The sequence below is a fragment of the Haemaphysalis longicornis genome, unplaced genomic scaffold, assembly GCF_048455015.1.
Source record: "Haemaphysalis longicornis isolate Haplotype H1 unplaced genomic scaffold, Haemaphysalis longicornis Haplotype H1 scaffold_4, whole genome shotgun sequence".
Taxonomy (NCBI): domain Eukaryota; kingdom Metazoa; phylum Arthropoda; class Arachnida; order Ixodida; family Ixodidae; genus Haemaphysalis; species Haemaphysalis longicornis.
Genome location: NW_027526361.1, coordinates 185,363,599 through 185,386,627, shown reverse-complemented (window position 1 = coordinate 185,386,627; position 23,029 = coordinate 185,363,599). Strand labels below are relative to the sequence as shown.

Here is a 23,029-nt window from a genome sequence, read left to right as displayed (position 1 = left end):
ACTTCGCAACGCATGGCAAACACACTGGAGTGAACAGACAGATAACAAGTTACACGTAATAAAACCACACTTGGGAGCATACACTACTGACTCACACAACAGACACATTGAAGTTACCTTAGCTAGGTTGCGGATAGGCCATACACATGTAACACACGCACACCTGCTCACTGGCTCTCCAAGACCCATGTGTAGCAGGTGTGGGGAGGGCTATCCGTAGTCCACATCTTAATTACATGCAAGGCACTCGACACAACAAGACAGACACTTCAAGGAACTATACAGACAACACATTCCGCCACACCCTTCCTTGTTTTTGGGTGACAATGCCATCGTCTCTGTGCAACGCGTTTTTAAATATTTGTCTGATGTCAACTTTTTAAACCTCATATCCTATCATGCGTAATCAACACTGGCCCTATACACCAGCCATCTCCATTGGTTTTATTTGACTTTACTGTTATTCTGGCTTACACATTTCAGTAGCCACTGTTTTCTCTTGTATAATTTTGCTTGGCGCTCTCTGCCCCAGCTGGCCTTGCGCCAAAAAAAAACCAACCATCATCATCATCATCATGCATTTAAGCTAATGAACGAATAACCGCTCACATATAAAGACTTTTCTTGCGGTTTCAAGCTTCCACTTTTTGTACAGCGGCCGATTGCTCCCCCGCTTCAAGCACGATGAAGTTAGCAGACGACGTTCAGACGCTCCGATGACGTGATGCGCGCGCTATAAGCATAGCCTCGCTCGACATGCACAGCGCATGCGTGCGGCTTCACGCATCCCACGGTAGGCTGCTCTGATAGTACTTACCAGCGGTCACTCGCTCCCGTGTTCACCCTAAGCGTGTTCACTGTACATACGGTATCGGAGCGCAATTTTCCAGAGGTCCCGATAATCCTAATCTTAGCACTAAGAATACAAAGCAACCACAAAAGTGACAGCTTCATACGCTTAATGAACCGAGCCGCGGACCAGACGGCCAACTTGTCCGCACGGTCGCCAACCGCCATAAGAGTCTTACGGAAAGCGAAAAAGTTCGCATTCTCCAAGCCTTGGTCATAAGCCGGCTAGTTTACTCCCTCCCTTATCTCCTCCTAACTAAAGCCGACCTCGATAAAATAGACGTGCTAATTAGGCGAACCTATAAATTAGCGCTTCGACTCATTCCCGCCACTTCCACTGTCCGAACTGCCCGATTGGACGGAATGGGTCTCCACAATACAGCTCAAGAGCTGATAGAAGCCCACCTAACGAGTCAGTATGCGGGACTGGCCCTAACCAGCACGGGGAGCCACATCCTTCAAACACTGCGTATCGGTAACCATACAAATTTCGCGCAGCTGCATCCCATCCCCGCGTCAATACACTCCCAACTAATAATCAAACTGCTGCCCCACAATATGCACCTTGAACCCCACGTCACTAGGATACTAAAGCGAGCGGAAGCACTCTACAATATGTACGGCAACAATCCCCGAGCTGTGTATGTTGACGCGGCAGAACATAGATTCCACGACACATACACGAGTTTAGCCATGAACACCGGCAAGGAGCTTCTCAATTCGGCCACTGTTCGGTCCATCCGCCCAGAGACGGCGGAAGAGGCGTCCATAGCCCTTGCTCTAACACTCAACCCCACTCCCAGCACGATCATTTCTGATTCTAAAACTGCAATTCAAAATTTTTCCACTGGACGCATCTCAGCGCCGGCACTCAAAATTTTGACTGGAAACTCTGCCCGACGCCTAAAACAAACAGGTCTTTTGACCTGAACCCCCGCGCAGTCGGGCCTCGAAGGGAACGAAGTGGCCCACGAACACGCCCGAGGACTCACGATCCGGTCTGGGCCCAGCCTATATCTCTACCATGGGGCGCGATCTGCGCGCGATCGCCTGGTTTCTTTTCACGACATCCCAATGGCCTAGCACCTCCCCCGCTTGACCTGTCTTCCGGCTGACAAAACTTTAGACAATTCTAAGGCTCACACGTGGAGTATTCTTAAGACAGGCACGTTTCCAAATCCCGCTGTACTGACGCATATCCACCCGACTGTGTACCGTACTTCAGCCTACTGCTTATGTAGCGGTCATGCCACACTATACCACATCATCTGGGCTTGCCCAAAAAACCCCTTTCCAGAAGTACCCTCCGAGGAACGGTGGGAGGCCACGCTGCGCAGTTCGGACCCGGACCTGCTGGCCCGCTTGATCGCCAGGGCTGCCGGGGTAGCTGATAAGTTCACGCTGACAGCCATCTACGCGATCTAACCACCAGAATCCCTTTCATGATGCATAACTTCCTCGAAATAAAGTTTATTCTCTCTCTCTCTCTCTCTCTCTCTCTCTCTTGGGACGCGCGTTACCGGACTGTGCCGGACGTTCAGGTTGGCGTTCCACGGAGTGCAAAAACTAGCCAGGATACCATGTTTGGCTAGTTGGTGGTCAGATAAATAGGAAGTAACAGCGCACCTTTTTACGAGGGACAGACAGAATTACACACCACAAGCGCTGAAAAACACGTCAAAGGGCCGTTGTACTAGAAACATAATCCAAAATGGTACCATGTTGGGCTAGTTGGCGGTAGCCACTTGCAGACAGGTCCCGATGCACGTGGTGTTTCTCGGCAGCAGTATCGGCCGGTTTCTTGGAAACCCTGTGCGCACTGCTCACAAGCGAGGCGACTACAGACCTTTTTTGGGAGGCAGGTTTCACAAAGTTGAAACGCCGATATGGACCCGTGTGGGTCGCTATCTGTCTGCAAAAAATTGTATGCAGCACCGGCGTTCCCCGGAGCAATCTTGCAGCCAGCACCACCTAAATGTTGTTTAACCAAACTCGACAATTCTTTTAGGTGCTTTAGAAAAGTTTACGACATAAAATGGAGAAATGAGTCCATTTGAGGCAACAAATACGGATAATTTAACGAACAAAACTTGTGCAACCAACTGGTCCCCAGCGGCCGTCAGGGGCGCTGTTTACAACAGGAGCACCCCAGCAGAAATTATCATTGCAAAATAACCTCCTTCCCCTTGACAAGTTCTGCAAGAGGCATCTCTCTCTTCTTCTACACCAACCCGAAATTAGTCAAAAGAGAGTGCCGCAGCCCGTAAAAATGCCTATAAAAAGCGCTGAATCGCGTTTGCATTAATCTGTTGTAATTAATGTGTTAATTCATAGTTTTTTCTTATTTCATCGTATTGTGTACTGATCTGTGGCCTAGCAACGACAGCCCCCGTGGCAACGCCGCCGCGCGAAGATCACCAATTACACTTTGCACACGAGAAACGTGTGCCTTTGTGGACCAATGGGTCCACCGGCTTAGTTACGCAAGCGACTCAGGTTCGATCGCGACCAGAGGAAGTGGTGACCTTTTCAAAGCCCCTGGTTCACTGCCCTGTTTGGGTGTGTTACATTACCCATAACACGTTACTAAGGTGGCAAGGTACCATGAACCCAGATGAGCTGCGACGACAAGGGAAACCCCTGAAGAGCTCCGCACTAATTAAATTAGACAATTCTGTTAGTGAGTTTGAGTCCATCTAGTTTGCAATGCACAGAGGAAAGTACTGGAGAGTGTTATTCACGCCGCCACCTGTAATTGGTGATTTTTACACGTCCTTTTATTGAAGTGTTGAATTGTCTCTATGGTAGCCAAAAAAACATTGCAATTCCAGTTGCACCCGTCCAAAATAAACCATTGAACTAATTGGAAGGGCAGTTGCTTTCAATGGTTTCAATGCTGTTTTGGACCGGTCCAACTGGACTTCCAAAGATTTTTTTTTCGGCTGTAAGATTGTTGCGCTGCCCTGCGCGTGCCATTATAGCACGAAAAATTATTTTGTGATGTCTTTCAGTCGGCAAGAACAATGGGCACTGCGAATGATCTGCAGAGGCGCATCCAGCTTGACGACGTTCACCTCCTAGGAGCAGAAGACCTAAAACGCAGAATTGAAGAGCTGCTGCGCATAAAGTCATCAGTAAGTGCCGAGCTGCGAGACCTCCAAAAGAAGCGGCAGAAGCTGCAGGTGATTAAAGTGGTTACTACTTATAATGCTTGGAAGTTTGGCCACGATGCTACGAGGGCACCTAAACAGGTTTTATGAAACAGTTTTTTACCGATGCTGATGCGTGTTTAGGGGCTATTGAAGTTCGTTCTTACGGGTGCATGGCGCCACAACCCCGGCACATTCGAGCCACATTGCTGCTTTTTTTATTTGAACTTCATCGGTAAAGTGATGCCCATGAACAGGTTCATATTGCTAAAGATGTCTTCTTTGACTGAAATGTTGTACTCCTCGTGAGCACATGTATTTGCTCTTGCAACTCTTTGGCCTTGAATTGCTCAAATGCAACGTCATGGTCCCTTCAAGAACATTAGGCTGCCTCCACTGAAACACCTGGGGCGGTATTCTCGTAACTGTCCCTTTTGAAAACGTCCCTTTAGAGTCGCTTTCATCGTGACGTACTTCCGGTTAAGCAGTGGGCGTTAACAGTAGGATTGCCGCGCTTGCGTTACGTCACTTCCGGTAGTTTGCTTTTAGCTAATCAGGGCTCGCCAAAAGGGACACTTTTGAAAGGGATGCAAAAGGGATAAAACTCGAGAATACCGCCCCTGGTGTAAGGAGGAAACTGGAAACTCTCACTTTTTTCTATTCCAGGCCAAAATTGTCAACCTGACTCAGCTTGTGAAAGAATCCAAGCGCGGCTACATTCAAAAGCGCCTTGAAGTGGACCGCATGGAGCTGTCATTGAAGCAAGCTGCTTATGCACAGGAAGAACTGGGGAAGCGGAGCATACCTTTGCTTCGACCGCCTCTGAAGCTGTTGAAGGGAGATGCACACCATCTATCCTTGCCGACAGTGGAGCCACCAAAGTGTCAAATGCATTCCTGCTTTGACTACTCACACTGCCCCCTGGCATCGCTCTTTCCTGTCTACTTCTACCCAGCTAACTCAGTGCAGGACCCAAACGTGAATGCTTCCGTTGCCCAAGTGCTGGACACAAACTTCCACATCACTTCTGACCCAAGCGTCGCTTGTGTGTACGTTGTTATCCTGGACGGACGCTTGCCCCTAAGTTTGCAAGTGAGTTACCTTAACCAGCTTGCACACTGGAATGGGGATGGGCGCAACCACGTTGTGATTAACCTGGGAAGTGCAGCGATTCTCAGTGAAAAGCACACGCAACGAGCCATCATTGCGCAGCCATCGGTGAGGTTGTCAACTTTCAGGCGCAAGTTTGATCTCGTTGTGCCTCCGGCAACACTCACGAAAGAGCCGCACCATGTATGGGAGTTTGCGCCAGTAATTATTCCGGCACGCCGACGGTACCTGTTGAGCTTTCACGGGCGGCCCGCTTACGGCACGAACCTGACTGCCGGAATTCGCGCGAGCGAGGTCGTGAAGGCTCTGATGAAAATGGCGGAGGGCTTTGAAAACGGTTTCAACTTCAACTTTAGCTGTTGGAATACTGAATATGCGTTTGCCATTCCGAATGAATGGCTTCTGTGTGGGGACAACTCGACTAGAGCCCAGCTGCTGCGGCAGTCGACTTTCTCTATCGTGCTTGCTCCCCTCGGCGACTTCGTCTCCAGTCACGTGTTTCTGACTCGGCTTTGCGAAAGTCTCCAAAACGGAGCCATTCCGGTCATTGTAGGAGGGGACGCCGTGGAGCTGCCGTTCGCCGAGTTTGTCGACTGGTCACGGGTGGCTCTCTTGCTGCCAGTGGCTCGCGTGACCGAACTGCACTTCATCCTGCGCACGTACCTCGACGTTGACATTGCCGAACTTCGCCGGCGGGGCCGTCTTCTGTGGGAGAACTATTTGGACACGACCTCGCGTGTGATAAACACTGTGCTGTCGCTCATTCGCACTCGGCTTGGGATTCCGGCACCACCGGCCCCCGAGGAACCGTCCCCCAGCGTCTTCAATAGCAGCTTCCGTCCTTTAATGGTGGAGGCCGGGCTCAACACAGAAAACAAGGAGATGCTGGGCCCCATGGAGCCGCGCTTTGCATCCATGCCTTACCAGCGAAACTTCAGCCTCACCTTCAACGGGCAGGCGAAGGTATGGAACGAGGATTTTGATCCGCACACCATGTACCCATTTGGGGTGCAAGACCCGCTACTACCCTCCGAGGCAAAGTTTATGGGTGAGTGTCGCACCTGCTGGGTAGCTGATGAATTTCATAGGTGAGCACACATCTCTCAGTTCCAACTGCTGCTGTTCTAGTGGAGGCAGAATCCAAAAATGCCGATGTGTTGATATCACAACACACGTTGACTACCCCTAGGTAGTCTAAAATAATCTTGAGCCACCACCATGGCATGCCTCGCAGCCAAGGTGCAGCTTCAGCGCATAAACACCGTAATTATCGAACTCTACCCGTGTCTGATACTCTCTAGATACAGTCTGAGGGTGAATGCACAGGGTTCCTGTGGATTTCATTATCAGGTGGAAATAATAATAACTGAAAGTATTGGCTCATTGTGAGTGATTGACTGGCATCATTTATTGGATTACCTGTGTTTTCACACCTTGGTCAGCGTTGGTATATATAGGCGTGTATGTACATACGCCAGAACATGTTCAGCTAGGACCAAATAGCACACATCATGAATGCAGCAATGTTGGCATTTTCATCCCACTGATGAATAAGTAATTCAAAAAGAGTATCGGGCTTGTCGAGCTGAATTGGTTTCAATGAGCACTAATGTTGCAAATTTTGAAACCGGCACATTCATTGCGACCACTTCATTAGACCCAGTGGCTACAGCTATGCGTGCCCTATTGCTAAATGCAGATATGCAGGGAAATATCTGTGCGTTATTTGTTCCTTGTTGTATTGAGGGTTTTTTTCCCCACACCTTGTGGTTGCTGCTCTGCTTTGCACTGTGCCTGCAATGTTTTGTGTGTTCCTCTGTGTGAGAATGGTATGCTGGCTTCACAGGTTCCAGTTTTGGCTTTAGGCCTGTTGCCCGAGGGGCTGGTGGCACCGGAAAGGAATTCAGCGAAGTTCTTGGTGGGAATGTTCCAAAGGAGCAGTTCACAGGCAAGGTCTCTCTGTTTACTTTGAATGGTTAATAATGTGTGATCCAGTATTGCTAACTGAAGTTTGTGGTTCGATTCAAAAGCAGGCTTATGGGTTGTGTGGAAAGCTGTCCCATTTTGCAAACCTCGTTCTAGAGTGCGATTATCCTAAACGAGAAGCGGTCTAGAGAAGCACGCCTAAAGCGAGTAATAGCTCAAGTCAGATAATGGCATGTTTATTCTTGGAATAATTTTTTTGCACGAAGTCCCTAGGCGCTTCTTTCCCAACTGACGCTTTTCAAAGATCAGTTCCCTCCAAAGTAGTAGCAAGCTCAACGAAGTAGTCTTGGTTCCTCTGTCATATTAATATCTACGAAAAACAGGAATGCAGTGTGGCCCTGTCAATAAAACCAAGACTCACACTGTTGCGCAGGTAAGCGAGTAGTTTTCTCAGTTGCTAAGCTCTAAGCAGTGTGTGTTCAATACACATTTTGCAGCGTTTTGCGAAAACACGCTCGAAGCAAGGAGAGAAATTATACTTATGCCAGCTTAGACAGCTTTATTGTTTTTCTTTTATCTTTGGTTTATTTCAAGAAAAGTTTGTATATATTGATCCAAAAGCTTAATTATTATGCTAGAAAAATTGCGTAAGTACTTACTTGTTTCACTTCCAGAAGAGTTGCACATCATAACAGGCCTCTTGCTCGATCATAGCTCAAAATCATAGTTTTCCAGCAGCTTATATTCTGAGTTCGTGCGTCAGGAAGCAGTCCGAAGCAAGCTGCTTCAGGGGAACAAGTCACTCACAGGCAGCAGCTTCTACACCCGCTGTGGCTGGCTCCATTTGGGAAGTGCGTCAAAAATGGAATGTAGCGAATCGGACGGACCCAGAAGACACCCATTTAGTTCAGCCATAGTAGAGGGTGGTTGTCGGCTGGTAGTCCTAGTTTTAATCCTTAATTATGTGATCTCGATGCAAACAAGCCCACTTTGAGTTTATCTAGTTGGCATTCTACAGTTACCCAAACCAGCTCTCTTATGCTAGTACAAGCAGGCTCAGACGAGAGCCAAAGAGGCAAGTGTGTGGTTTTGCTAAACGAGTTCCTCCCAACAATTGTGCAGTGGTGATGCTGACGTATGAGCGAGAAGCGGTGCTGGTGGATTCGCTCCAGCGGCTGCACGGGTTACCGTACCTGAACAAAGTTATCGTTGTGTGGAACAGTTTAAAGCTACCATCTCCAAACCTGCACTGGCCTGTAATTGGGGTTCCCATTGAGGTGAGCCCTGCAGCTGTGAACCGTTTTCTGCTCTTTTTTGCTGCTGTTGCCTGAACTACATCGCAGGGATTGTGCCTGTAAGTGTTACAAAGTGCAGGATGGGTGCCGTGAACTCGCCAAAATTCAAATGCGAAGTGGACATTGTATTAAAAAGCAATCGACTGTGGTTTTTAGCAAATACTGTCGTAGCCGAGTTTCATTCCACACAGCTTTTAACACGGCACGAAACAGTAATTTTTCACGGCGTGATCGGCCGATGGAATTCAATACGAAAGGCATGCCCGGGCCCATGTGTATAGTCCAAGTGCGTAGTTTGCCCTGATGAGCGTGCGCGCCTTTAGCGACAGCGACCGCTGTATGGTGTCGCTTTGTTCAGTCCGCCACAGTCCACGACACCCCACTTTCTTCTGAAAGGCAGGATACAGATCGAGACCGTTCGGAGGTCGACACAGGCGTCCTCTTCTCGTTGCTGTCATTGGTGGCATGTGTTTGCCTGTGGACCATGTCAGCCCTTTCACAGTCTGTACCACATAGGATCTTCGTTGAACGCTGCCTGAGTCCAGTAGGATGCTGCTCCGCTCAGGTTATGCACAGCTGTCTTGGGAGGGATGCGTTCCCTACTTCGTACCCTATGTCGTGCGTTGTACGTGCAGTGGACTCAGTATCTGCACGCTTCATCCTTGTGCTTGAATTTGCTGTCATCCTACTTCAGGCCGAACATTTTGGTGATGGACGGTAGAGTCGTGTTTGATGAAGCGTCCCATGAGCGGTTCTCGTGCTGTGGTGCTATGGAACATCAGTGCCATGTTTATGTTGAGGACTTCATGAGAAGCTAATTGTCTGTTTGTACTGTACGTTCAGCCATGCCATTACTTTGGGCATAATACTGACTTGAGGGCATCTGGTATGAGCCACATATTTTCATCAGTTGCTTGAATGCAAACAAGATAAACTGTGGACCATTGTCTGTGCAGAGCGTTCTTGGCATCCAAATCATGCCACGATTCGTTCCAGAACAGTGATAACATTTTTAATGGTCGTGCCATGCAGTTGCTTAAGCTTGAAGAATCCAGAGTAGTAGCCGACTACTCCAACATTTTCTGTCCCTTCAAACGAGAAAAAATCTAGGCCACTGGTATCCCATCGGTGGGACGGCAACGCCATCTGTAGAAGTGGTTCAATGGTAAGCTTTCTCTGATGTTGGCACACCTGGAATTTCTGTTGTAGTCTTCTTCTTTTTGATTGCAGGGCCGCCATACGAATTGCCTTGCCCTAGTGCAACACCGATTTGTGCCCATGTGACCTTCATGAATTCTTTCTAGCACTTCCTGACTAAGACTGGGTGGAATGACAAGATTGTCGCCCTTGAAGGGTAAACCTTCCACTAGTGAGAGTTTACTGGCCACTTCTGCATAACACCTTAGTTCTGGCGCTCAGCCATGTACCAGAGGTCACGCTGTGGTGCATAGGGTCATCACTGTTTTGCGTAGTGTCCGGTTGGATACTCAGTTTGATCATGTCTATCTTGTGTCTTGAGGTTGGAAGCTGCTCTAGGGTTAGCGCTTCAAGCTCCTGCGGAGCACTCTCTAAGTTTTGTCGCCGTTTTTATCAGAGCTCTGCTTTGGCTCCCGAGACAGCAGGTTGGCTGTGAACACTTTGTTCTCTAGCGCGTGATAGATGGTGTAATCGTATCCGTAAAGCCGCATGTGGAAGCGTTGGAACTATGGACTCAGTTCATGCATGCGCTTAGCTATTAGCAGTGGGACCAGAGGCTTGTGACCTGTTTTGATGAGGAACGGTGAGCACAGAGGGTACTTGCGGTATTTTTCACACACGCAAGTGATGGCTAGGGGTTCTTTCTCAATTTGTGCTTATGGATTCCGATTTGTGCTTATGATTTGTGCTTATGTTCAGCTTCCGATATGAACGTGATAAGTATGCTACTGTTACAGCCGTTCTTGAGACTGTATTATGATAACGGCACCTAAGCTAAAGGAGGATGCATCTACCCGCAGCGTTTGTGGTGTTCTGATGTCGTGGTGCTACAAGAGCTGGTTCAAAGCTGTTCAAAGAGCTAACTGTTAAAAGCTGCTCAAAGCTTTGCTGCTGTTCTGGGAGCCGGTGTCCGTGTCTGAGGATGAGGCCGCCCAGTGGCTTGGTCATGTCGACAAAGCCTGGGAGAAACTTCACCAGATGGGTGGCCAGCCCGAAGAATCACCTCCCCAAAGGTGCGCCCTTCGATGCATGTAGCTGTATGACCGCTTCCACTATAGTTGGGTCTGCGCTTACATCTGGGGAAATAATGTGCCCAGAAACTTGACCTTGCTTTTTCGACATGCACATTTGATGATGAGTATGGTGCCTGCCTTTTCAAGCCGACGCATGGCTTCGGGAAAGTTTGAATCATGCTGTGCAATTGTTCTCCTGGACACCAGGATTTCATCTTGCAGGCATACCAGGCGGTCTAGTCCTTCCAGGTCTCTGAACGTTTCGCGCTGGTAGAACTTCGAAATACCACTTGCCGAGGTGGCTCAGTGCCTAAGGCGTTGTGCTACCCAGCGCGAAGACGCGGGTTAGATACCCGGCCGCAGCGGCTCTTGTTCTGATGGAGGCTAAAAGAAAAAATGCCCGTGTGCACGAGAATTCGGCCCACGTAAAGATCCCCAAGTGGTCAAACCTAATTGAGAGCCTTCCATTACAGCGCGCCTCATCGCCTGCGTTGCGTCGGCCCGTTAAACCCTATAATCAATCAAGCAAGCCTTCGAAATACCAAAGGACAGTCTGAGGAGCTGCTACCGATTGAAAGGAGTAATTTATTTATTTATTCACAATACACCTAAAGGCCCCGTGGGGGGTATTACATTGGGGGTTACATGCGCTGACATATTCCATAGGCGCAACGAAAAAGGCAAGAAACAGGAAGGTTAAAACTGAAAACGCAAATAAACACACAGTGCAACCTTAAAAACAACGAGAATGCAAGTTTTAATACGCAATAAAAATTAAAAAATGAATACAATACCCAATGGTTGAAATTCTAGCATGAACGCCATGTACAACCCATCAGCACTACAAAAGAAAGAGAAAAATACGGAGCAAGAAAACAATTAGTGCACGTTTTGAAAGGAGGAGAACAAAACACATTATGAGGCCAAAGCGTTAGCTTAGGTGTTGAAATATTCTCGGAAATTTTTAGTCAATTTTTTGAGAGGCAATGTGTGATGGTAGATTATTCCATTGGGCTGAAATGAAAGACTGGGCAAGTGCAGATGATCAGAATTTTATGCGTTTATCTGTGTAGGAGTAGTCGCGGCGTGGAAAAATTATTTGAGGTGTTTCAATAAAATCATCGCGAAGTAACACATGGGTATGAAGCTTATGAAACAGTGATCGGTGGTAAAGTTGGCGACGATGTGCTAGATCTAATAGTTTGGCACCACATTTTAATTCTGTGATGGTAGAATGACGTGCGTAATCTGAATACATAGAGGCAGTTTGCAGAGATTCAATATCAATTAATATGTATGCTTGATGGGGATCTCAAATGGCTGATGCATACTTTACTTTAGGACGTATTACTGTAGTAAAGGCAAGTTTGCGAATCTTAGAAGGAGCGTGTTTAAGGTTACGCTTGAGAGAACTGAAAGAGCGATTACCGGAAGCAATTGTGTGTTTTATAAGATAACGCAATTACATGTCAAGCTCTAAGTGAATTCCGAGATATTTACAAGTAGAGACGAGGTCAATGACAATATTATCAAGTATGTAAGAAGTGGGAACTCGTGAAGCGCGATTAGTGCAGGACATATACTAAGTTTTAGAGTCGCTGCGGCTGATTTGCCAAGATGAACACCAAGCATTGATAGCGTTAAGAACGGTTTGCAAATTTTTCCGGTCGTTATTACAAGACATTATGCGGTAAATCACGCAGTCATCACCAAAAACACTTATTCGGGAAGAGACACAGATGGCAAGTCATTAATATAAATTAAAAACAATAGGGGCCCTGGTACGCTGCCCTGGGGAACTTCGGAAGTAACATGTTCCAAAGAAGAGGTACTATGGTTAGCGGATGTGTATTCATGATGAAAAAAAATCTTGTGTTTGTGATAAAATTTAATGCTAAGCTGAGAAAGTTTAGTGAGGACTCTGTAATGAGGCACGAGGTCAAAAGCTTTTTAAAAATCAAGAAAAAAGGCGTCATCTTGGGATACACCATGTCATGACCGAAACCAGGGAGCTGCGTATCACAAGAGCACAATTTGCGAAAACAGCGTTTGTTATTATAATAATTTGTGTGTGTATTATATGTTCGATGAGTTTACAAATGTTTCTGGTTAACGAGATAGGACCATACTTTAGGGTGAAGAGCGTTCTCTGGATTTGAAGATTGGAATCCCTTTTGCACTTCGCCAGTCATGTGGGATGGAACCTGATGATAAGGATTGGGGAAAAAGGGCGCACAGTATGGGGCAAATTCTAGGTGATAAATGTTTGAGTACTTTGAACAGAAGCACTGGAAATTTCGAATGAATTGAACAATAAAACATACCCGCTTCACTGATAAATATTTATGACATGCTGGTATCAGGAATGAAGGTAACTTATGACGTCATGTCTTCGCACGTGAATACTAATATGAATGCTTCGTTTAAAACCTGCGCACACTTAGACATGGGAATGGCATCGTTAGTAGTGTCAGCAAGGACGATCTCAGGATGACGAACAGGATTAATAACACGCCAAAATTTTCTTGGGTTCTTTTTAGCATAGATAATAAGTCCTGTTTGAAAAACTAATGGCAAGTTGGTGCAGGCAGTGACTAATATGCCTTATCATTTTTGTAACGCAGCAAGCTATCGGGACGAAGCATTTTTTATTGGCACCGTGATACAGGCGTTTATTCTTGTTATTGAGGCGTGTAAGCTACTCATATTATCAAGTAGCGGTGTTTTTTTTTTGTTTTTATGGTGGAGGTTGGAGTGAATATGTTGATTAAATTAGTAAGTGCATTTTTGAACATGACCCAATTATCTGCCAATGAGCGCGATACGTGTTCAGTATCGTTGGTCAGAAAATATCAGTACCGTTGATCAAACTTCGATTGAGAATTTTAGCTGATGGGGACAAGCCACGTGTGGGACGAATAGTTTGCTGAACCGAGGAAAAACAAAAGACAACACTCGACAAAAGTAATGCACTTGTGTTTGGCCAAACACAATTGATTGAGTTGGCAAAGCAAATGTTCGGAAACTTGAAATCGCCCAGAATTAGTAATGGGAAATTTCGAAAAGAGGAGCACATTACCGTCAGCACACGGGTAAATTCACCTGGAAAATTAGTATTCGCATGTAGGGGGCGGTAAAAACGTCAACAATTATGTCACAGACACCACATTTCAGGGAAACCCATTAACATTCCAGAAAAACTAACATAAACAGGTTAGTCACATACACAAAAACCGAACGCCATTTCCCTTTCTGTGTTTTCCACCACAGCGGAAGAACCTATAATCAGCCCAGGCAAGAAAAATGTGAACATTTGGTGTGTCATCGTTTAACCACGTTTCAGTTATCGCAATACACTCTAACCCTGCTACAATGAACTCCGCTTCAACAAAATGTCTGCTTTAACAAAATATTTCCAATTCTACGTCAGCTAGCCATAGAAGTAAATGCATCAAACTCCTTTCCACAACGAGCCATTTGTCTGGCTCATTTTCACCTCAACAAAATTTTCTTTCATTGGGGTTGGGCCTGAATATTATTTTACAATAAAATAAGCATAACACCACCCATCTGTAATTTTTATGCATTCTGGGTGGTTAGTTCCGCCGAAAACGTCCGCAATGCGCCCACACCAACCTCCATAAACAAAAACTAACTCATAGATGGTCACCATTGTTTATTGGTGATTACGATGCTGCTGGCTGTCTTTAAACGAAGTACAGACGCACTCCCCCAAGTCCGCGCCACAACCGATCCGCATCCAGTTGAAATCACGCTCTATAAACACATAGAGTTTCTCAGTATGCGTACTAGAGAGAAAAGTGCGCCTGGTAATCCATGTCGTCGTGACGGTTTATGGGAAGACCCCCATTTTTAGTTTGGGCTTGGCATAACAATTGGATTCGTGAGCAATTTTGGGGGTTTGCTTTATTCGCTATGCATTAACACGTCTACAAGCAACGAGGTAGCCGAAATCCTTCCTGTTCTGTGGTAGCCGTGTTCAGTGAAACAGCAGGCAGTGCGTGATCGCACCAGATGTTAGTCATGCCGCAGGCGAAGGACGTATGACTGAGAGGGTAATATGCCGCCGTGAAGTTTGTAGCCGACGAAAAAAATAAAGAAAAGGTACTTCGATTAAGACAAGATACGACACATATGGGCGTCTGTATCCGTCCTATCTTGTAATCGTCCACGATTGTTCAACGAAACCCGTTTTCTTTTTTCTCGTCAAACTGTAGCTGACGGTCGGTGCACCAGTTCACCACGAAGGTGACGTTTTCATAGGCACGCTCAAAAGACTTTAGTAAAGCTAACAAGATTCTAATGAGTTTCCTCCCAGATATTAACATTGTTCGTAACTAACACCTTTGCCTGCAAAATAGGAGGCACAAAATAGGAGCACAAAATACGCTTTACGTCCTTTTTTCTTAGTTTTAAAACACCTTTTTTTATTTTACACTTACATAATTGCACACTATTTTTCACTCTTTTGTCAAACTTTGTTTAAATTTGCGGCCAATAAACGTTTCAATCCAAGCCAATGATGAAACTCAGGCGAGCGTATGATTAATGGCGGTCCATGACGACACAGACGGCCTTGATGTGAGCCACATAGACGCTAGCGCGAGATTCTTCTCCAGCGTATATTGTAAGAAACTATATGGAAAAACATTGCCGTGCTGGCGGTGCGCCATAACACTGTAGCGCCCAACGTTACTTGGTAGCGCCGTCATGAATGTGTTGTGAGGAGCCGTCATTGTAGTTTTCTTCTGTAATTCCTTAAAGTCACAACCAAAAATAACTTCATGTCTAGTCTTTATCCGGCGTCATCCTACCTAAGGTGCGAGCGAGAGCTCGCGATAAATGCAAGCGCACATGGCTTGCTTGCCAATGTCAGATGCCGCTGTGCCCAGTCAGAGGAAAAACGTCGCCGCTAATGCCACAAGTGAATGGAGCCTCCGATGGCCTGGCAGCTTTCTGGAATAATCAGCTTAGTCGATATGCTTCGTTGTACTACAATGTTTTAGGATGCATTTCCTCCTCCTCCATTGTAACGCGACCGTTACGTGTGGCTAAAACAGATCACCAATGGTGGGTTTGTTATCTGAATAAACACAATGTATTTTCGTGTCAGTCCGTTTTGACACGGACTTTTTGTGGTGATGGGCAGTTATTTTTGTTGAATAAGGGGTGAGAGGGGAATGCAGTCATACTCGGTTAGATTACAAACGGATGCGGCTTTATTTGCAAGAGTTCCCTGTATGTACACGTCGTCGTTGACGCATAACGAGTCAAGAGCGAGCTTCACACAGTCACCATCGTTTTTATTGTTTTTGAGAACTGCTGTAGGTTTCACCGGTTTTTGTGAACTGGCTTCGAAAAGTCACATGACTAGCTGTAAGACACATTTTCAGATTACTGCCACGACTCTCGCTCTTTGTAGAGCCACGTGTGTGAATTAAAGTGACGTCGCATGGGCAATTGTTGTGGGTGCCGTTTCAAGCTTTGCTTTACAGCCACTTTAACAGTGTTGATTGGAGGCAACTTTTTTTACAGCGCAGCTCTTAAGTGGCCAGTCCTGTGGTTTCGCGTCGTTCGTCACCATTGGCCTCATTGTAACCGAGATAACAAAACGCACGCTGAAAATACAGCGCACAGGACAGTGGAGGGGCAGAGCATGGTGAAAGTTGGGGGCGGGTGCGGAGGGCAGTAAGCTGACGGTGTCTTGCGAGATGTGCTCTGCGGCGGCGACGCGCTACAAGATAATTCCACAGTAGCGCGTGCTGTCGTGCGTTTGCTGATCTTGCAATCACTTTCTGAGAGGAAGGAAATGCTGCCCAAGCAGACCTAGGGCACTGCTGCCAGAATTCAGAGGAGCCTTCATGCTGCATCTGAAGCAGCATCTGTGTGCCGTCGATGGCACGATAAAATTGACAGTTGGGCTAGTTGGTTTTGATTCATCGTAAGTAGCGCTAGATACGGGACACAGAAGAGAAGACATACACGCCGTCGTGTGTGTCTTCTGTTCTGTCTCCTGTATCTAGCGCTACTTACGATGAGTCGATGACACGACTCTGCAATTTGTGCTGCGCCCAAATTTCGCATCACAGATTTTTGTGTAACCATCATCATCAACAGCCTACTAGATCCAATGCCACACGAAGGCCTCTGCCATGGACCTCCAACCATTCCGGTTCCGCACCGCTCCAGTCCACTCCTTGCCTCAGAAATTTCTTATTTTGTCTCTCCATCGAGTAATCGGCCCTCTCCTTCTTCTAGATCCATCTCTTGGTTTCGATTCTGTCAATTTGGTGGTCCATTGATTGTATTTTGCATGAGTACAGATCCAGCCCAAGTCCATTTCCTCTTCTTCATTTGAAGTATGGTATGTTCTACTCCAGTTTCTTCTTTAGTCCAAAAAGCTCGTTTCGTCTCCCTCAGCACTAGTACTACCATTCTGTTTCTACAGCTCGCTGAGCCGATTTCAGTTCGCCTTTAGGTTGTTTAATAAAGGAACAAGGTTCCGCACCGTATGTCATCACCAGACGGACGCATTGGTTGTATGTTTTCCTTCTAGTGATAGAGGTAGCTTGCTTTTCATTATTTGGGAGTGGTTGCCAAGTGTACCCCAGCCAATAAATAATTTTATTTCGCGCCAGATTTCTTCCTCGTACTTGGAATCAACACAGTTGGCCTGACCGAGGTAGTTATAATCTTCTACTTGTTCTAGCTTTTGGTTATGTATGCTGAACAGGGCACTTTCGGTATGTTTATTTAAATGGATCAAGTATTCTTGTGCCATTGTAGGTTTCAGAAAATTTGTTTGCTCGGTATAGGAGCTTGCATAACTGTGTGCTGCTTTATTTGTTTCACTAAAACTTATAAACTGTAATATTTCAAGTCAATAAAGTAATTGCTGCCTTTTTGTGGCGTTAAAAACTGCTAACTTCTTTCTATTCCTTTTCCCTTTACAGGTGGTACGGCCAAAAAAGAACAGTTTGAACAATCGCTTCCTGCCTTTCTCAGCTATTGAGACAGAGGCGGTACTTTCAATGGATGACGACGTGCACTTGCGGCATGATGAAATAGTGTTTGGATTCAGGTGCGGGTATAAAATATTTGTATTCTCTTTTTGTTCTGAACTACACCTAACCACGTTTACGCCTTCAGTAGGTTCTCATTTGTGGCAGTAGTCCCCTCTAGACATTATTTTGGCAGAATTTTTCTTGCTTTTAGCACGAAGGAATCCGTATGCCGCTTTGCGAAGTTGGGCTATCCTTTGTGAGTTGTACGAGTCCTTGTTTTTTCCCATGAAAGATGGTTCCATTATTCACGGTAAGTTGAGCACGTTTCGTCCGCTTGGCACAGAACTGCGAGAGCAGGAGCATTGAAATCGTCAGAGTGTTTGTTGGCGATGCGTTATCCCAAATGCACACTGTCTATTAGAGCTACGTGTATTTTCAATTTGGTAGTTGACGCAAGGCATTGTTTTTCCAAACCGTTTTAGTCACTTGAGACTGCCTGCTGTTCCAAAGAGCTGCCAAGGTGTGCAGTCCCTAGTGGGCATGGCACACGAAGTGGCGTTACCGGCTTGCGTGGGTGCGCGGCAAACGGAATGTGCGCAATTTTGCGGCGTTCAGGGTCTGGCGCGAGGCGCGAGACCGGATCGTGGGCTTTCCTGGTCGCTACCACGCCTGGGACACGGAAAGCAAGTCATGGCACTACAGCTGGTCGCTCTCATGCGAGCTGTCAATGGTACTCACGGGTGCTGCGTTTCTTCACAAGGTTTGTAAGCCCGCGTCTCATTTTTTGTTTTTTTATGGACGAGCAACCATGTTCTGAACTGTTGCTTTCCTCTCAGTGAGATCTGAAAATTGCACCATGCTGCACTTAGCGCGAATTCAAACATGCAGCCCCACGTGTGCGCGTAAATGTACCTGCCTGCGGCTTCCTTCAGGAACACTGCGTGAAAAAGAACGGTACAGGAATGCAATCTTAGCATGAGAAGTGTCACTTGAGAGGGTGTCAGCGATAATGCCTCGCATTCGGTGCGGTTACTTGCCATGAATTATCAATGCCTGCTGGTGGTTGCAAAAGCAGATCTGCAAGAAAGCAGGCTTGTAGTACTTCAATATATACTTGCTACAGCGACAGAACAAGTAGGACAGACTCCCAGTGAGCATTCGTAGGTTTGTTGTTCTTTCCATAATGACGAATTCTAGCTTACGCAGTTTGCAAGGTTGCCTATATACGTCTACCTTTTTTCAGCCCCCTTTGCATTGGGAGCTCTCTAGGTTGGAATCTTCCACTTCCCAGGCATGGGGGTTTAGGAGGCTGCAGCTTAGTCGATGTCCGCATAGGACATGCATTTATCTGAATTGTAATATACTATAGAAGTTTGGGGGGGGGGCAATGGAGCAGTCATCGTCACTTTTCTAGTTCTAGTAAACACTGCTGTATCAGGCAGACGTTCCACCAGGTGTCTTTCACAGTTTTTAAAGGTAAATTGCACTTGTGATCACAGAGACAGACATAGGAAAACACGTACAATTTCACGAGAAGACGACGCACCGCGGCTGTACTTTATGTAGTCCACAACTTCATCAGAGTTCCTTATCAAGAAGGGATCGTGAATTTGCGACTTTTTTGAGTGCCTCTATAGGGAGGTGGAAACATTTCTCTGCCAAGTACCTTTGTCCTCTACGATTATCCTAAACGGTTCACCATCCTTGTGAGTCCTCAGCGTGAAGGAAGGACGTAGACTAACCTGTGTGCTGATCTTGATTGCTTTGGCCAAATTATCTAAACGCAACTCCTTGCACAACTATTCGGCGGACGTTCGTATCGTTTTCAAGGGCTTTTCCTTAACTCTTAACGCCCTGCTCTCGTTGGAAGTGGTTGGTGATGGGTGCTTCTGCCGTTTCCTGATACTGCGATTCTTCAGGAACCGTGAATTCACCGGTTTTGTCGGACTGCAACAACACAAGTCCACTGTCATGGAGGCATTCAACGGTTTCTTTAATAGTCGAGCCTATGCCCTTTGCAAATCTCTTGCAGTCAGTTACGCAATCAGCCCCCTCGGGGACGTAAGCATCTTTTCTACCTTCTGGAGCACAATTGGCAACAGTGTGCAGCGGAGTGTCCGTCTCTGTGATCACAACAAGCGCAACTTACCTTCGGAAGCACGTTACACCAACTAAACAGACATCAAGCTTTACCGGACGTCTTTCACAGTCTGTCCCAAATAACTCAATCATCTAGTAACTTAAGCAACGTGCTTCCAACGTGCATGAAAAGACACCACAGTCAGATCTGAGGTTGTTTAAGTTGGTTTGTATGGTGGGTAGATTAGAATGTCGTATATACGAATATACTACCCGCAGCAGCAGCAAAATTCCAAAAGCCTGAAAATTGATGCCCCATACCCTTTTCACACGCGACTATTTGCGACATTGCGAATCACGAATGCGTGAAATGGGATTGGTAGAGCTTGCTATCTGTTTTTTGACAGAAATAAAGAGGGCGAAATAAATATATATCAGAATTTTTGCTGGTAATGCACTTTTTTAAACACAAACTTTAGGGAGTAAACATTATTCATAACAAAAATGTCTGAGCCTTGATTGTATCATTTCTGATTTTGTGTAAATGTTTGTGCAAAAGCACAGTGAAAAAAATGCACGCAGACGAGCACGAGAGCCTACCATACCTACTCACCACTAACACAAATATATGAAGTAGCCGGGGAAAAGCAGATTATTAGTGCAGTCGACCTGAATGGAGACGCCTGTCAACTGTGTGCGTGTATTTAATGCACCTGCTCCCAAGTTGCAGTACCTCCTGGGAAAACTTTGCATCGGTCATCAAGGACTGCCATTAAAAGGCAAGGCTAGGTGTCTGAATCTGCCGTGGCTCTGTGTTAAAAGGCCCTTCATTATTGGCTTGCAATATTTGCCACGAAAGGGAAAGCCAATGGGGACAGGCCTTGAGAAACTTGGCGACAATCGAGTGAAGTTCGGCCGCAATTCACTTTGGGGGCTCTGTGACGTGCAGTCAAACAATACAAAAAGTAGATAGGACAGAAAGGTGCCACCTTTAAGTATTTATCTCTCATTGATCAAGGCAGCGTTGTCAGTCAATCAAAAACCGAGAGAACTGCGAAATATGTGATTTTTTAGTTAAAACGATTAGTTATACAGCGTTTGTGTCCCTCCAAGATGTAATCTATGCTTCGCTGCAGAACAAATTAAGAACTTTTTACAGTGTAAATAGGCATTGGTAAAGTGCTGTGGCAGGTGCATTGGAAAGACATGGGAGATGAATAGTGTGAATGCTTGCAGAGTGCCCCTACTGTTGGAGTCGATTGTTAAACAGGAGCCCATGTAACCTCTGACCTGCCCCACCCATTTAGTTACAGATGTTTTGTTCGCCATGGCGCCTTAACTATTATGTCCTTGTGTCCCACGCAGCACTATTTCTACCTGTACAGCTACGCAATGCCCCAAGCAATCAGGGACCGTGTGGATGAGTACATGAACTGTGAGGACATCGCCATGAACTTCCTGGTCTCGCACATTACTCGGAAACCACCTCTCAAGGTGAGACGACCATGCATTGCAAATCACCGACCACGGCTGCCGGTACTTTTTTCCTCTTAGAAATCAGCCGACGACATGGTTTCTTGCGCCCTGTCTCACCCCAGGTGACATCGCGGCACAAATTCGAGTGTCCGAAGTGCACGGCGTCGCTGTCATACGACAACTCGCACTGCGAAAAGCGGCACAACTGCCTGAACTTCTTTGCTCGTGTGTACGGGTACACACCACTCTTGTACACGCAGTTCCGGCTTGACTCAGTCCTCTTCAAGACGCGCATTCCCGATGACAAGCAGAGGTGCTTCACGTTCGTCTGAGCCACCCCTCGTCACAACCATCGGTCCAAGCGTGCGAGGCTAGGGTGATGTCCGATTGGCAGGTGAGCGAAGCGTTTGACTAGCATTGCTCCATTGCAGTCCAAACGAGCTGCTGTACTAGCGTACACATTATGAGCAATAGCTCGGAGTACATCGCTCTGCCGAAGGGGCAGACCCAGATGTCAGTGCACTCACCCGTTTGGAAACGAGATTGCATTTAATACATGACACCACCTGATTTTTCTGACATGGTTTCGCGTCACTGCAGTAGTTTTAGGGGCAAAGCCCCTTAGGGGGATAGGGCTGTTGGCGTCTCCTGTCGTCGTTGTAATCATCGTTTCATATAGTTACTGTACTAATACACCGGGACACTCGTTTACGCCTGTCGCTAGAATATAACGCGTCTCGGAACATTGCTGGCGCTAGGCGAGACAAGGACGACAAATTACACACAAATGAAGCGCACTTCATTTGTGGGCTTCATTTGTGTGTAATTCGTCGTCCTTGTCTCGCCTAGCACCAGCAATGTTCTGAGTAAAAAACCAACTAGCCCCATTTCAAGCTCTGGGTAAATATAACGCGTGCTACAAAAGTACCGGAGCACTCGTTTACGCCTCGAGCTGGAGTGCTTCATAATGCGTACTAGAAAACACCAGGACACTCGTTTACACCTCGCGCTGGGGCGCTTCGTAACGCGCACTAAAAAACAACGGGACACTCGTTTACGCCCCACGCTTCATAGACAAGACACTTTTACAGCAAAGCTGTACACCTGTACCCCCCAACGGTTTCATCTCCGCTGGCAAAAATGCCAAGGCGCCAAGAATATACATTTATACACAGCATGCTTCGCTCCTCCCGAGGTTTCCCGTTAGTAGAAATGGCCTGGGATTTTTTTATTGGCTCTAAACGGGGTTTCAGAGGTTGCGATTTTACGTGCAAAATTGATGGCATAGAAGCTAAGGAAGGTCCTGTAGTAAGAATGGTTTGAAAGCGTTGAGTATTAGCCGAGTTATCTTTCATTAAAAAGGGCCAGCTTTAAGCCCTAGAGCTTTCGCCCTCTCATCGCGCCTCCAAAGCACTGTGGAAGCTATAACGTCACTGACCAGGCGCAAGGCCGTGTAGAGAAACAGGGAAAGGCCCTTGCAGGGTTGAGATGCGCACAGCCATTGGATACACCCTGGGGCACGTCACGCTTTTTCTTTAGCAGCCGACCCGCAGGCTCGTCCTTCTAATGCCGGGCGGTGCCTGTCAGCCGTCGGATCGCTCTAACTGCCCGGCGGCCGTGCTCCTCACGTCGGCCGTGCTCGCGTCGGCATGTCAGTTTTAGAGTAGGGGGAATGAGCGTTTAAAGGCCAGATTTGGGAGTCGGAAATACAACAGGCTCTCAAAAGGAGTAAACTGCGCTAAGGAAGAAGCCACACAGTCCACAAGGACAGGCGCAGTCCTTGTGTACCTCTCTCTGTGTGCCGTCTTCCTCAGCGCAGTTTACCCCTTTACAGAATATGCACCAACTCGCCCAACCAGAAGTCCTTCTACACAACATTCTCGCTCATGACAGTAAATGAACATTACCAT

At 46.7% G+C, this 23,029-nt stretch overlaps 1 protein-coding gene across 1 annotated transcript; it reads left to right on the top strand.

The window, feature by feature from the left end:
- The first annotated feature begins 3,872 nt into the window (after positions 1–3,872).
- On the top strand, positions 3,873–21,504 carry LOC144180706 (exostosin-3-like). The gene is made up of 8 exons (XM_077708990.1): positions 3,873–4,031; positions 4,665–6,156; positions 6,955–7,056; positions 8,157–8,311; positions 17,514–17,641; positions 18,180–18,324; positions 21,009–21,137; positions 21,242–21,504. Exons 1-8 carry the CDS (start codon positions 3,873–3,875, stop codon positions 21,449–21,451), a joined length of 2,520 nt encoding a protein of 839 aa, XP_077565116.1. The 3' UTR covers positions 21,452–21,504.
- Positions 21,505–23,029: the final 1,525 nt, after the last annotated feature.